General features: G+C 44.2%; 1 protein-coding gene across 1 annotated transcript in view; it reads left to right on the top strand.

Moving 5' to 3' along the window:
* The first annotated feature begins 1,130 nt into the window (after positions 1-1,130).
* The window catches only part of LHFPL1 (LHFPL tetraspan subfamily member 1), a 49,333-nt gene continuing 37,146 nt past the window's right edge, over positions 1,131-13,317 (top strand). The window contains exon 1 of the mRNA XM_003414796.4: positions 1,131-1,527. Coding sequence (XP_003414844.1) covers positions 1,146-1,527 — 382 coding nt within the window. The 5' untranslated portion in view covers positions 1,131-1,145. The remainder of the gene's footprint in view (positions 1,528-13,317) is intronic.

Here is a 13,317-nt window from a genome sequence, read left to right as displayed (position 1 = left end):
TGAAACCTACTCCCACATCTGCCTGCTGGAGACATTCACGGGTGCTGTCATCAAGTTGCAGTGTGGTCTCTGGCCGCCCTAACCATGAAACAGGCCAGAAAGCAATGGCAGATTAATGGAGTTGGGAGGGAAGTAGTTGCTTTTTGTTAGAGGGGTCTGTGAAAGCCATTTGTGGCTGGGTTGAGGAGATCAGATCTGGAAAGACTCTCAGCATCTTAAATCAGACTTACTTGTCCAAAAGTGACCTTGAGAGGTCCTTACAAATATGAGCTCCTGCTGCCAGGCCAGGGCTCTCTGATCCACCTCCAAGAGATGGGATGCTTTCTTGACTATATCCAGAAAAGGACAAGGCAGCTTTTCGTATAGCCAGTCTGGAGTTAAGGCCTTGCTGATTGGGAAGTTGTTTCCCATTTTGATTGTGGGAAAAGTGACTTAACAGTGCTTACTCAGCGATAGGTATAGGGCGTGAGACTGGGCGCCCCTTATTCTACCCATTTCAACATGGTTGATGTATCCCTGTGAAAAGCCTATAACACCCTGTTGGACACCCTACCCAAGTCAAATGTAACTCCATGCTGAGTTCTCCTTCCATCTTCCCCCCTTTTAGTAGGAGCAGACCCTGTGAGTTGTCTTCCTTCCCCCTTCACTCTGAAAACAACTTTTTCCCTGACCCTCTTGAGATACTACCACCTCCTTCCAGGCTTCCAGGCCAGCAAGGCCATTAAGCTGGAAGTCTGGGTGTACCCAGGGCAGCCCTGTTTACATTCAGCTCCTCTCCTATTGCTACTTATTCCAAGTTGCATGACAAGAATTAAAAGTTGCCTAATCAGGCTGCATTTGAGTTGGCAGAGCAGTCACTAATTCAATTCTGTGGTTCTTCTATTGCAGCCTAGAGACCATAGAACTCTGCATCAGACAGAAGGAAGAGAAGATGAAAAAAGTGCTGGGAAGCAGAATTCCACAGGGACCCAAATGGTCCTCAAGAGAATAATCTCAGCCAGAAGCAAGGGCCAAGTGGCACATAATCAAGTCCCAGAACTGGCCAGCCAGATGAAAACTAAGTCATTAGAGCCTACATGGTAACTTCCTGAATTTGGTGCTGTGACCCAACTCATCTCCCCATCCCTGCAGAGAAATCTGAGACCATGAGGAGCAGCCTGACCCTGGTGGGGACCCTCTGGGCCTTCCTGTCCCTTGTTACTGCTGTGGCCAGTTCTACCAGTTACTTCCTGCCTTACTGGCTCTTTGGATCCCAGCTGGGGAAGCCAGTGTCATTCAGCACGTTCCGGAGGTGCAACTACCCTGTGCGGGGGGAGGGGCACAGTCTGATCATGGTGGAAGAGTGTGGGCGTTATGCCAGCTTCAGTGCCATTCCGAGCCTGGCCTGGCAGATGTGCACGGTGGTGACAGGTGCCGGCTGTGCTCTGCTGCTCCTGGTGGCACTGGCTGCTGTCCTGGGCTGTTGCATGGAGGAGCTCATTTCTAGAATGATGGGACGTTGCATGGGAGCAGCACAGTTCGTCGGAGGTAAGACCTGGGTCCCTGGAATTGGGTAGGTTGGGGGGCTTTAGAGAAGAAAGTAGGAAGTGGGACCTTATGGTTAAATCTGCTCTCGCTCCCTCTCTTAAAGTCCAGCTCTAAGGCCATGGATGAGGACTCCTTTGAAATACCTAGTGTAGGATTTCCCAAAGTGTAATCTACATAAGAGTTTTTATTCATAGAAAAATTGGCCAATAGGCAGAGTTGCTCTCTGTTGCTTAGCCTTCATTTTTGACACTTTCTTCTACCTGTGAGGTACCCAGTGCAGAATATTATTTGGAGCTGCCTTCCAAGAGCAGAAACATATACTGCAGCATTACTGCTCCCAAATAAACTTGATCTCTGAGAGCCCTGCTCTTTGGTGGTTATCTCAGAGGACAGTGATCTGATAAACACAGGTGCTAATTACAATCAAGAGTTCAATGAACTGTTCTCACCAAAGAAACAAATTTCTAATAGTGAAGTGCTACGTACCAGGCTTATAGGAGGTGACTGTTTATTTGTCCTACATCTAAGACTAGCCTTGTCTGGTATTCATGAAAAGTTCTACCCAGATTTTTTTGTGGTCCTGAGATACCCACTTGTCTTTTCCCTCATTCAGGCTCCCTCTAATTTTAGTACAGGGAAACTGGGATGCTGGCAGTGAATGGATAGACTAGGAAAGAGGAAAATGTAAAAACGGCCAGCTGCAGTAAGGCAATGGGAGTTGTGTAATTTGAACTTTCTGGGAAGAAAAAACAAGAGTGGGCAAATATGGACAAATATGTGTATGAATATTGGAGCTATTTTGTAGACCTGCATGGGACACTGGGAAAAAGTGCTGGCAGAACCTATTGCTCAAGTTTGTTTTTGCTGTTGTTGTTGCTCTCTGAATTTTAGAATCATCATCTCGTTCATTATCATCACCATCTCCATAAGCAGCACACTGTGGGTGACTAGAGCCAGGAAACCCAGACTCTACTTCTGGCTCTTTCACCAAGTAGCTCTGCAGCCGTGGACCAATGACATGACCTCTCCTGCGCTTCACTTTCCTTGAATTTGTCCACTGGGAATATAGCTCAGATCTTATTTTCTTTCTTCTGTCCAATGACTACATTCAGGTGGCCTTGTGGTGAGATGATAGTGTTGGGCTAAGGCAGTGGTTTTCAACCGGGAGTGCTTTTGTCCACTAGGTGACATTTGGTAATGTCTGGAGACATTTTTGGTTGTCACAACTTAGAGGGGTGCTAGTGACATCCAGGGGATAGAGGCCAGGGATGCTGCTAAACATCCTGCTGTGCACAAGACAGCCTCCCCTCCCCAAATCAAAGAATTACCTGACACAATATGTCAATAGTGCCAAGGTTGAGAAACCCTGGGCTGAGGTACTGCGGTTTTCTGGCTTGCTTATGAAAAGCACCAGATTCATTTGTCGTGCTAGTCAAGGTGATGTTTTCTGGTTTCTTCTTTCCTCAGATGCATTGGAAAAGTTTTAAATCTGAAATATCACTCTAGCCTCTCTTATCTCTGAATTGTTTCCCATTTTAGCAGCTACTGGTTTTCTGCCCACATCGAAAAACAGAGTTAGATTAGTTTCTTTCTTCCCCTTGAAAACCAGGGTACCAAAATGAATGCTAAGGCTGGTCCAAACCAGTGATCTGATTTCCCTTTGGGACTTCACAGGCAATCACAAATGAGCCTTAGAATTACCTTTTACCTTCCTTCATGAGCATACTATAGCTAGGTCTGCACTTCTATGGACACGTTACTTCAAGAATTGACACGGCTAGCGGGAGAAAGGGGTGGTACCTGAAATTCATGTGTGTAACCCCAGCGCCCAGCTCAGTGCCTGGCACAGAGAAGGTGTTCAGTAACAGTAGAAGGAATGAGTGCACGACTACATTAGTAAATAGTGTATGTTGTGATAAGTTGGACATGTCAAATGTAGGCCAGTTGACATTCTTTCCTTTTATTCCAGGCTTCCATGCAGGGCTGGTACCACTCAGAATTCTCTTTTGACTTGGGTGATAACTTAGCCTCACTTGCATTTCTAAGAGTTTCCAGCAAAGGTCAGGGAGTGGCTAACTGGCAGGAATCAGAGGGCCAGTAGCAGCAGCCTACATCAGACACTGAGTATTATCTACTTGACTGAGACTCTTACAAAACCATTACGGTTCTCCATATGGCACATTTTAGTTGATCTCACCTCCTAGGTCTAGAAACTTAAAGGAAATTGTTGAAGGAAGGTGTGGGAAGGTAATGGAGATTTGAACACTGTCTTAGTCATCTTGGTAATCTAGTGCTGCTATAACAGAAATACCACAAGTGGATGGCTTTAATAAGCAGTTTATTCTCCCACAGTTTAGGAGGCTAGAAATCCAAATTCAGGGTGCCAGCTCTAGGGGAAGCCTTTCTCTCTCTCTCAGTTGTGGGGAAAGGTCTCTGTCTTCAATCTTCCCCTGGTCTAGGAGCTTCTTAGTGCAGAGATCCTGGGTCCAAAGGATGTACTCCCCTCCTGGTTCTTCATTCTTGGTGGCATGAGGTCCCCTGTCTCTCTGCTCGCTTTGCTCTTTTATATTTCAAAAGAAATTGACTCAAGATACAACCTAATCTTGTAAATTGAGTTCTCCCTCATTAACATAACTGCATCTAATCCTGCTTCATTAAAATCACAGAGGTAGGATTTACAACATACAGGAAAATCAAATCAGATGACAAAATGATGGATAATCACACAATACTGGGAATCATGGCTCACCCAAGTTGACACACATTTTTGGGAGACACAATTCAATCCATAACAGACACTGATAGGCTGGGTGGGAAAGAGGTTTGACTGTCTTACCTGTAAACCTGTTGCCATCGAGTAGATTCCGACTCATAATGACCATTTAGGACAGAGCGAAACTGCCCCATAGGGTTTCCAAGGAGCACCTGGTGGATTCGAACTGTCAACCTTTTGATTAGCAACTGAGCTCTTAACCACGGAGCCACCAGGGCTCCTTAACTGTCTTACAGTAGAAGTCAAAACATCTGAGTGGTATTTTCATCTGATATGATTCTGTCATTCTATATTCTCCATTGACCCTAGTCATAGGCACATGGTCCCAGTGTTTGCATTTAGATGAGAGTCTTCTAAGTTTCAAAAATAAAGTGCCATTTGACAGTAGTCATGAAAAGGGTGAAGACCCAGGGTATATACCAGGCTTATCCCTGGGCAGGGGAATGATGGTGGACAGATTGCTAGACCTCCACAGCTTCCTTATCTGTAACACAGACCAACTAAGCAATTCCTGCCTCCTTTTCAAATGTGAGAGAATGGTGATCACTCCTTGCACATACCACATTTTCTAGGAGGCCCTTGGCACATGACCATTACCCAAGGCTCTTCTGAGATCTTGGGTCCGACCCTCCAAGACAGCCTTTGCCAGTGAGTGGCAGGAAGCCAAGCCTGAACAGCATTTTGAGCTCCATGGTTAAAAGATACAAGAGAATGATCTGTGGGGTTAAGTTTAAGCTTGTTCAGCCGGGGGAATTGATTTTGCTGCTCCAGGCCAGGCTGCTTCTCGGCAGCTAGTGCATTAACCGAAATACATCATGGGGAGGAGCCAATTAGTATCAGGTTTGGTTTATCTTTGCCAGACCCCAAACCACTGAAGAGATGGAGTATCCATTAAGAACTCCCTCCTCCCCCTGCCCAGCTCTTGTTCCCTGGTCTAGCAGCTGCCCACAGAGATGAGCGGTGGGAAGTGGGAGAGACAGGAAGAAATAAAGAGCTGCTGGCCTGAGTCATACTCAGCAAGGTGACCTGATGGGGCCCTTGGGTCCCATTTGCTCCACCTGCAGCTGGTCCAGCTGGACAAGCCTGGGGTCCAGAGAGTCTTCCACTGGGAGATTTGTGCCCTGCTGCAACCAGTGAAGGAAACATCTGGCCAGGAGATTATTTCAACCCTGGGGATGCTGAGGTTTCCAACTAGCTGGCCCCCAGTCCTTGAGAACATGGCTATTATTCACATTAATTCCCCTGTGTATACATATGCAAGATGCTTGTGAGTAATTTTCTATCTTCAGTGAGAGCTAAACAAAGAAGAAATAGGTGAGAAGTAAATATAAGGAACTTCTTGGCCGGAAAAAGTGCAAGGTCTTGGATTGGGTTACTCGAGGGAGGCCAAGAATCTTTCTAGAGCAGGGAATATTTCACAGACACCTGGAGGGCTTAAAAAATGTGACCAGCCCTCCTTCCCATTCTCATACATCCAGCAACAGGTGGAAGGCTGTATGTTTTGAAATATCCCCAGTGACTCTGATGTGTATGCTGTGTTCCCCTTCCCCAGCCTAAGTGAGAACCATCACCCTGGATAGTTTTTAAGGGGACAGGATTCACATACCTAGACAGGCACCAGTGCTTTTCTCCATGTAAGGTCCTAATGCTATATATTTCAAGGTGAATGAAAACCACCACTGGAAACACAGCAGTAAGAACTTGATTACAGGAAAGGGTGATATCTTTCTAAAAACCATGATCTTCTCTGGAAATCATGCATTTCCTGGAAAATTCTCCAAAGTTTCACCAGACATAATTTCATTTATTCTCATCAAGCTGAGCAATGATTATAATGTGGCTTCCTGTTGGGGAAAATGGCATTCCAAGAAGTTAACCTACTAGCAAAGACTCATGTAGCAAATCAGGGCAGGGCAGAGAATAGGGCCCAGGGCTTCTGACTTCCAGTCCTGGACTTTATGCTCTTGGCTTTTTTCCCCTTTGGGCAAGAATTGCTGTCACAGTGTTTTTTCAGAGTGATCCATGAACCACTTGCAGAAGAATTACCTGGAGTGCTTGTTAATAAATGTAGATTCTTTTGTGTCATATTGTGCCTACTAAATCAGAACTATGGAGTCTGGTAATCTGCATTTTACATAGTCCTTCAGGCTGAGTCAGTTTTGAAAATGTTTTACAAAATATTTCAGATGTGTACCCATGACTCTGCTTAAGATATAGAATAATACTGATACAGTTGAAGCTCCCTTCATACCCTAATCACATTCTCTTGTGGCCACCACAAAGGTAACTACTTCTGTGAATTTTGTTATTTATCAACCTGCCTCCCAGCATGATTCCAAAACACACTAAAGTTTGAGAACCTCTGCTCTGTTTTGTTAAAAATGTTACTTCTTTCTAGAATTCCCCTTTTTTCCCACCTTTGCCTATAAATATCTGCCCATCTTTCAAAGATCAAGTCAAGTGCAGCATCTTCTTAAAGCTGCCCCTAATCTACTTTCTTCATCTCTAGCTCATCAACTAAACTGCCGTGTAACTCTGGGAGAGAATGTGGGGAGGTCGAATGGGTGAGTTCCCTGGATCAGGAATGCTGAGATATAGCTGGAAGGCAGGCTTGTAAAATTCCCACTGAACTAAGTTTGAGTTACTAAAAGAGCTATAAACTGAGCAACTTAATAACAAATTAACCAGTACTAGGCCTCTCTCAAGGACGTAGATTCAACCTACCTAAAAACCATGTTTGGAGAGGAGGATTGGCAGCTATGCAAAGACAGGGGACTTGGGAATGGAGGTGGAGACTGTGACAAAATGGTTTCCTGCCTAACTGCTACACTTGTATGTGCATGGGAGGGGGGCGGGAAGGGAGTTGCTAACACCCAGAAAGGAGGCTTTCTCTGCCCAGAGGCAAAAAATTAGGTACGTACCTAATTGAGAATGTGAAGTCTGAGGGGATTATACAGCTATTAAAGATTCCTGGTGGCACAGTGGTTAAGTGCTTGGCTGCTAACAAAAGGTAGTGGTTTGAACCCACCAGCCCCTCCATGGAAGAAACAGCCTGGTACTGGTTCAATGACAGATACATTGACCGACGGAACAGAATTGAGAACCCCAATGTAAATCCATCCACCTACGGTCACAAGACCTCCGACAAGGGCCCAAAGTCCATCAAATGGGGAAAAGACAGTGTTTTTAACAAATGGTGCTGGCAAAACTGGATGTCCATCTACAAAAAGAAAAAAAAAATGAAACAGGACCCACACCTCACACCATACACAAAAACTAATTCAAAATGGATCAAAGACCTAAATATAAAGCCAAAAAACTATAAAGCTCATAGAAGAAAATATAGGATCAACACTAGAGACCTTAGTACATGGCATTAACAGCATACAAACCATAACCAGCAACACACAAATGGCAGAAGATAAACTAGATAACTGGGATCTTCTAAAAATTAAACACTTATGCCAATCAAAAGACTTCAAAAGAGTAAAAAGAGAACCTACAGACTGGGAAAAAAAATTGGCTACTACAAATCAAAGGCCTAATCTCTAAAATCTACAGGAAAATCCAGCACATCTACAACAAAAAGGCAAATAATCCAGTTAAAAAATGGGCAAAGGAGATGAACAGACACTTCACCAAGGAAGACATTCAAGCAGCTGACAGACACGTGAAGAAATGCTCACAATCACTAGCCATTAGAGAAATGCAAATCAAAACCACAATGAGTTACCGTCTCAACTCGGCATTACTGGCAGGAATCAAAAAAACAGAAAATAACAAATGTTGGAGAGGCTGCGAGGGTATCGGAACTCTTATGCACTGCTGGTGGAAATGCAAAATGATACAACCATTTTGGAAAATTACATGGCACTTCCTTAGAAAGCTACAAATAGAAATGCCATATGATTCAGCAATCCTACTTCCAGGAATATATCCTAAAGAAAAAAAGCTGTCACATGAATAGGCATATGCACACCCATGTTCATTGCAGCATTGTTCACAATAGCAAAAAGATGGAAACAACCTAGATGCCCACCAACAGATGAATGGATAAACAAACTATAGTACATATACACAATGGATACATACATGCAAGGATAAAGAACAATGATGAATCTGTGAAGCATCTCATAACATGGATAAATCTGGAGGGCATTATGCTGAGTGAAATAAGTCAATCACGAAAGAAAAAATATTGGATGAGATCCTTACTGTAAAATTCATGACAAGTTTTACACACAAAAAGAAACAATTTTTGATGGTTATGAGGGAGGGGAGGGGTGTGGATGGGAAAACACTAAATAGGACAATAGATAAGTGGTAACTGGTGAAGGGTAAAGACACTACACAATTCTGGGGAAGCCAGCACAACTTGTACAAGGCAAGGTCATGTAAGCTCCATAAAAAATTCCAAAAACCAAGCCCATTGCCATCGAGTCGATTCCAACTCATAAGCACAAAACATAGTGTTACTGAAATTTTGTGAGTTAAAGCCACCTGCCACAAACAGTCGATTCTTGAGACGGGTGAGGTGGGTATCAAGAGCTTTATTATATATCAATATATAGGAGACAGAGGGGGTTGATCTCCACCTTAACCTGCCTCCTCGAACTGGAGGCCATCTGGGAGTTTTATAGGGAAGGGGACATGGGTTTTAGGAACATGTGGAATGTCCATGCTCCTTCTGTGTGGGTTCGGTAGTCACGCCTCAAACATGTTGACCTTTCCCTGTCATTATCCCACCAGTCCAGGGGGTGACTGGCGCCATCCTGGTTCCTGGTCACAACATGGGTGCATTCTCCTGTCTGACAGGCTTAGATCGATAGCACTTGTTTTTCTACAGTCCTAAGGGGAACATTGGTTAATTTTTAACTCTTGAAGGAACTAAACTGTAAAAACAGCAAAATCATACTTGGAGATAGAGACAGACTAAGAAAGGAAAAAATGGTGCAGGTTCTGTTCAAGACACGGCTGAGCAGTCTGTTCCAATAGCAACCTTGTAGGACAGAGTAGAACTGCCCCATGGGATTTCCAGGGAGTGCCTGATGGATTTGAACTGCCGACCTTTTGGTTAGCAGCCATAGCCATAGCTCCATAGACACATCCAAACTCCCTTGAGGACCAAATTGCTGGGCTGAGGGCTGTGAGAACCATGGTCTTGGAGAACGTCTAGCTCAATTGGCATAACATAGTTGATAAAGAAAATGTTCTACATTCTACTTTGGTGAGTAGTGACTGGGGTCTTAGAAGCCTGTGTGCAGCCATTTAAGATACTCCACTGGTCTCACCCCCTCAGGCACAAGGGAGAATGAAGAAAACTGAAGACACAAGGCAAAGATTAGTCCAAAGGACTAACAGACCACAACTACCATGGCATCCACCAGACTGAGTCCAGTACAACCACTGACTGTTCTGACAGGGATCACAATAGAGGGCCCTGGACAGAGATGGGAGAAAAATGTGGAACAAAATTCTAACTCACAAAAAAACACCAGACTTACTGGCCTGACAGAGACTGGAGAAACCCTGGGAGTAAGGCACCTTTTAAGCTCAGTAATGGAATCAATCCTGAGGTTCACCTCTCAGCCAAAGATTAGACAGGCCCATAAAACAAAAGGAGACTAAAGGGGCACACCAGCCCAGAGGCAAAGACTAGAAGGCAGGGGGGGACAGGAAAGCTGGTAATAGGGAACCCAAGGTTAAGAAGGGAGAGTGTTGACATGTCACGGGGTTGTTAACCAATGCCGTAAAACAATATGTGTACTAACTGCTTAATGAGAAGCTAGTTTGTTCTGTAAACCTACATCTAAAGTACAATTAAAAAGAAAAAAGATTACAGCCTTGGAAACCCCATGTGGCAGTTCTACTCTGTCCTGTAGGGTCACTATGAGTCAGAATCAACTTGATGGCAGTCGGTATACAGCTGTTGGGATATGGACATGCAGTAGTTCTCGATGCAGGGGAAGGCTGAGGGCAGCTGAGATGTAGCTGGAGGGAGGATTCCAAGTTGTGCCTGAGATTTTGCACCTGAAATTTTGTGTAGGTTTTGAGGTTGCCACAAGGGCTGAAGCTGGCTATGGTGTCTAACCCCAGGCCTCTGCTTAGTCAGGGCAGTGAATTCAGTGAATACAGCACCCATGTTTGAGGAGGAGATTTGGTGTATTTTGTGATAGGCGATTTTTGTGGAAGGGGCAATTGAGAAAGGGAAACAAAATGGTAGTCTACTGGAGTTGCCATGGAGTGGATTCTGACTCACGGCGAGCGCATGTGTGCGGAGTAGAATTGCTCCATAGGGTTTTCAAGGCTGTGACCTTTCAGAAGCAAATCACCAGGTCTGTCTTCTCAGGTGTCTCTGGGTGGGTTCGAGCAGCCAACCTTTCAGCCAGTAGTTGAGCACTTAACTGTTTGCGCCACCCAAGGACTCCAGTAAGGTAGTAAGTATGACTTAAAAAAAAAAAACAGTTGTCGTTGAGTTGACTCCAATTCATGGCCACCTCGTGTGTGTCAGAGTAGAATTGTGCTCCATAGGGTGTTCGATGGCTGATTTCTGCAGAAGTAGATGACCAGGCCTTTCTTCCAAGGCAGCTGTGGGTGGACTCAAACCTCCAACCTTTCAGTTATCGGCCAAGCCCATTAACCTTTTGCACCACCCAGGGACCTCATAAGGACTTTCTTTCCCTTCCTAGAGGCAGATGAGAACAGAAAAGTATCTAGCTAAGCATATGCAGTTGGGACAGACTTCTCCAAGGGGCGTATGTATTTGGAGGGACAGTAAAACTGGGAGATAGAAATGATACATAAGGGAAGCACAAACTAAGGTTACAGTTCATACGTCACAGGGCTGTATTTAATTTTTTTTTATAATTTTAAATTTTTTCCTTGATGTCAGTGCTCCCACTCAATATTTTAGTGGTGTTGGTACCAGGACCAGATGCATCAAAATCACTGGGATTTTTTTTTTATTGAACTTCAAGTGAACGTTTACAAATCAAGTCAGTCTGTCACATATGTTTATATACACCTTACTCCATACTCCCACTTTCTCCCCCCCTAATGAGTCAGCCCTTCCAGTCTCTCCTTTCGTGACAATTTTGCCAGCTTCCAACCCTCTCTACCCTCTCATCCCCTCTCCAGACAGGAGATGCGAACACAGTCGCAAGTGTCCACCTGATACAAATAGCTCACTCTTCATCAGCATCTCTCTCCTACCCACCGTCCAGTCCCTTCCATGTCTGATGAGTTGTCTTGGGGTATGGTTCCTGTCCTGGGCCAACAGAAGGTTTGGGGACCATGACCGCCGGGATTCCTCTAGTCTCAGTCAGACCATTAAGTATGGTCTTTTTGTGAGAATTTGGGGTCTGCATCCCACTGATCTCCTGCTCCCTCAGGGGTTCTCTGTTGTGTTCCCTGTCAGGGCAGTCATCGGTTGTGGCCGGGCACCAACTAGTTCTTCTGGTCTCAGGATGATGTAAGTCTCTGGTTCATGTGACTCTTTCTGTCTCTTGGGCTCATAGTTATCATGTGACCTTGGTGTTCTTCATTCTCCTTTGATCCAGGTGGGTTGAGACCAATTGATACGTCTTAGATGGCCGCTTGTTAGGATTTAAGACCCCAGACGCCACATTTCAAAGTAGGATGCAGAATGTTTTCATAATAGAATTATTTTGCCAATTGACTTAGAAGTCCCCTTAAACCATGGTCCCCAAACCCCTGCCCTTGTTCCGCTGACCTTCGAGGCATTCAGTTTATCCCGGAAACTTCTTTGCTTTTGGTCCAGTCCAGTTGAGCTGACCTTCCATGCATTGAGTATTGTCCTTCCCTTCACCTAAAGTAGTTCTTATCCACTAACTAATCAGTAAATAACCCTCTCCCACCCTCCCTCCCTCCCCTCCTCGTAACCACAAAAGTATGTGTTCTTCTCAGTTTATACTATTTCTCAAGATCTTACAATAGTGGTCTTATACATTATTTGTCCTTTTGCCTCTGACTAATTTCACTCAGCATAATGCCTTCCAGGTTCCTCCATGTTATGAAATGTTTCACAGATTCGTCACTGTTCTTTATCGATGCATAGTATTCCATTGTGTGAATATACCACAATTTATTTTACCATTCATCCGTTGATGGACACCTTGGTTGCTTCGATCTTTTTGCTATTGTAAACAGAGCTGCAATAAACATGGGTGTGCATATATCTGTTCGTGTGAAGGCTCTTATTTCTGTAGGGTATATTCCGAGGAGTGGGATTTCTGGGTTGTATGGTAGTTCTATTTCTAACTGTTTAAGATAACGCCAGATAGATTTCCAAAGTGGTTGTACCATTTTACATTCCCACCAGCAGTGTATAAGAGTTCCAATCTCTCCGCAGCCTCTCCAACATTTATTCTTTTGTGTTTTTTGGATTAATGCCAGCCTTGTTGGAGTGAGATGGAATCTCATCGTAGTTTTAATTTGCATTTCTCTAATGGCTAATGATCGAGAGCGTTTTCTCATGTATCTGTTAGCTGCCTGAATATCTTCTTTAGTGAAGTGTGTGTTCATATCCTTTGCCCACTTCTTGATTGGGTTGTTTGTCTTTTTGTGGTTGAGTTTTGACAGAATCATACAGATTTTAGAGATCAGGCGCTGGTCGGAGATGTAATAGCTGAAAATTCTTTCCCAGTCTGTAGGTGGTCTTTTTACTCTTTTGGTGAAGTCTTTAGATGAGCATAGGTGTTTGATTTTTAGGAGCTCCCAGTTATCTGGTTTCTCTTCGTCATTTTTGGTAATGTTTTGTATTCTGTTTATGCCTTGTATTAGGGCTCCTAGGGTTGTCCCAATTTTTTCTTCCATGATCTTTATCGTTTTAGTCTTTATGTTTAGGTCTTTGATCCACTTGGAGTTAGTTTTTGTGCATGGTGTGAGGTATGGGTCCTGTTTCATTTTTTTGCAAATGGATATCCAGTTATGCCAGCACCGTTTGTTAAAAAGACTATCTTTTCCCCAATTAACTGACACTGGGCCTTTGCCAAATA

Source organism: Loxodonta africana, chromosome X (genome assembly GCF_030014295.1).
Source record: "Loxodonta africana isolate mLoxAfr1 chromosome X, mLoxAfr1.hap2, whole genome shotgun sequence".
Lineage (NCBI taxonomy): Eukaryota > Metazoa > Chordata > Mammalia > Proboscidea > Elephantidae > Loxodonta > Loxodonta africana.
Note: the sequence above shows the minus strand (reverse complement) of the source record. Positions and strands in the feature narration are given on the sequence as shown.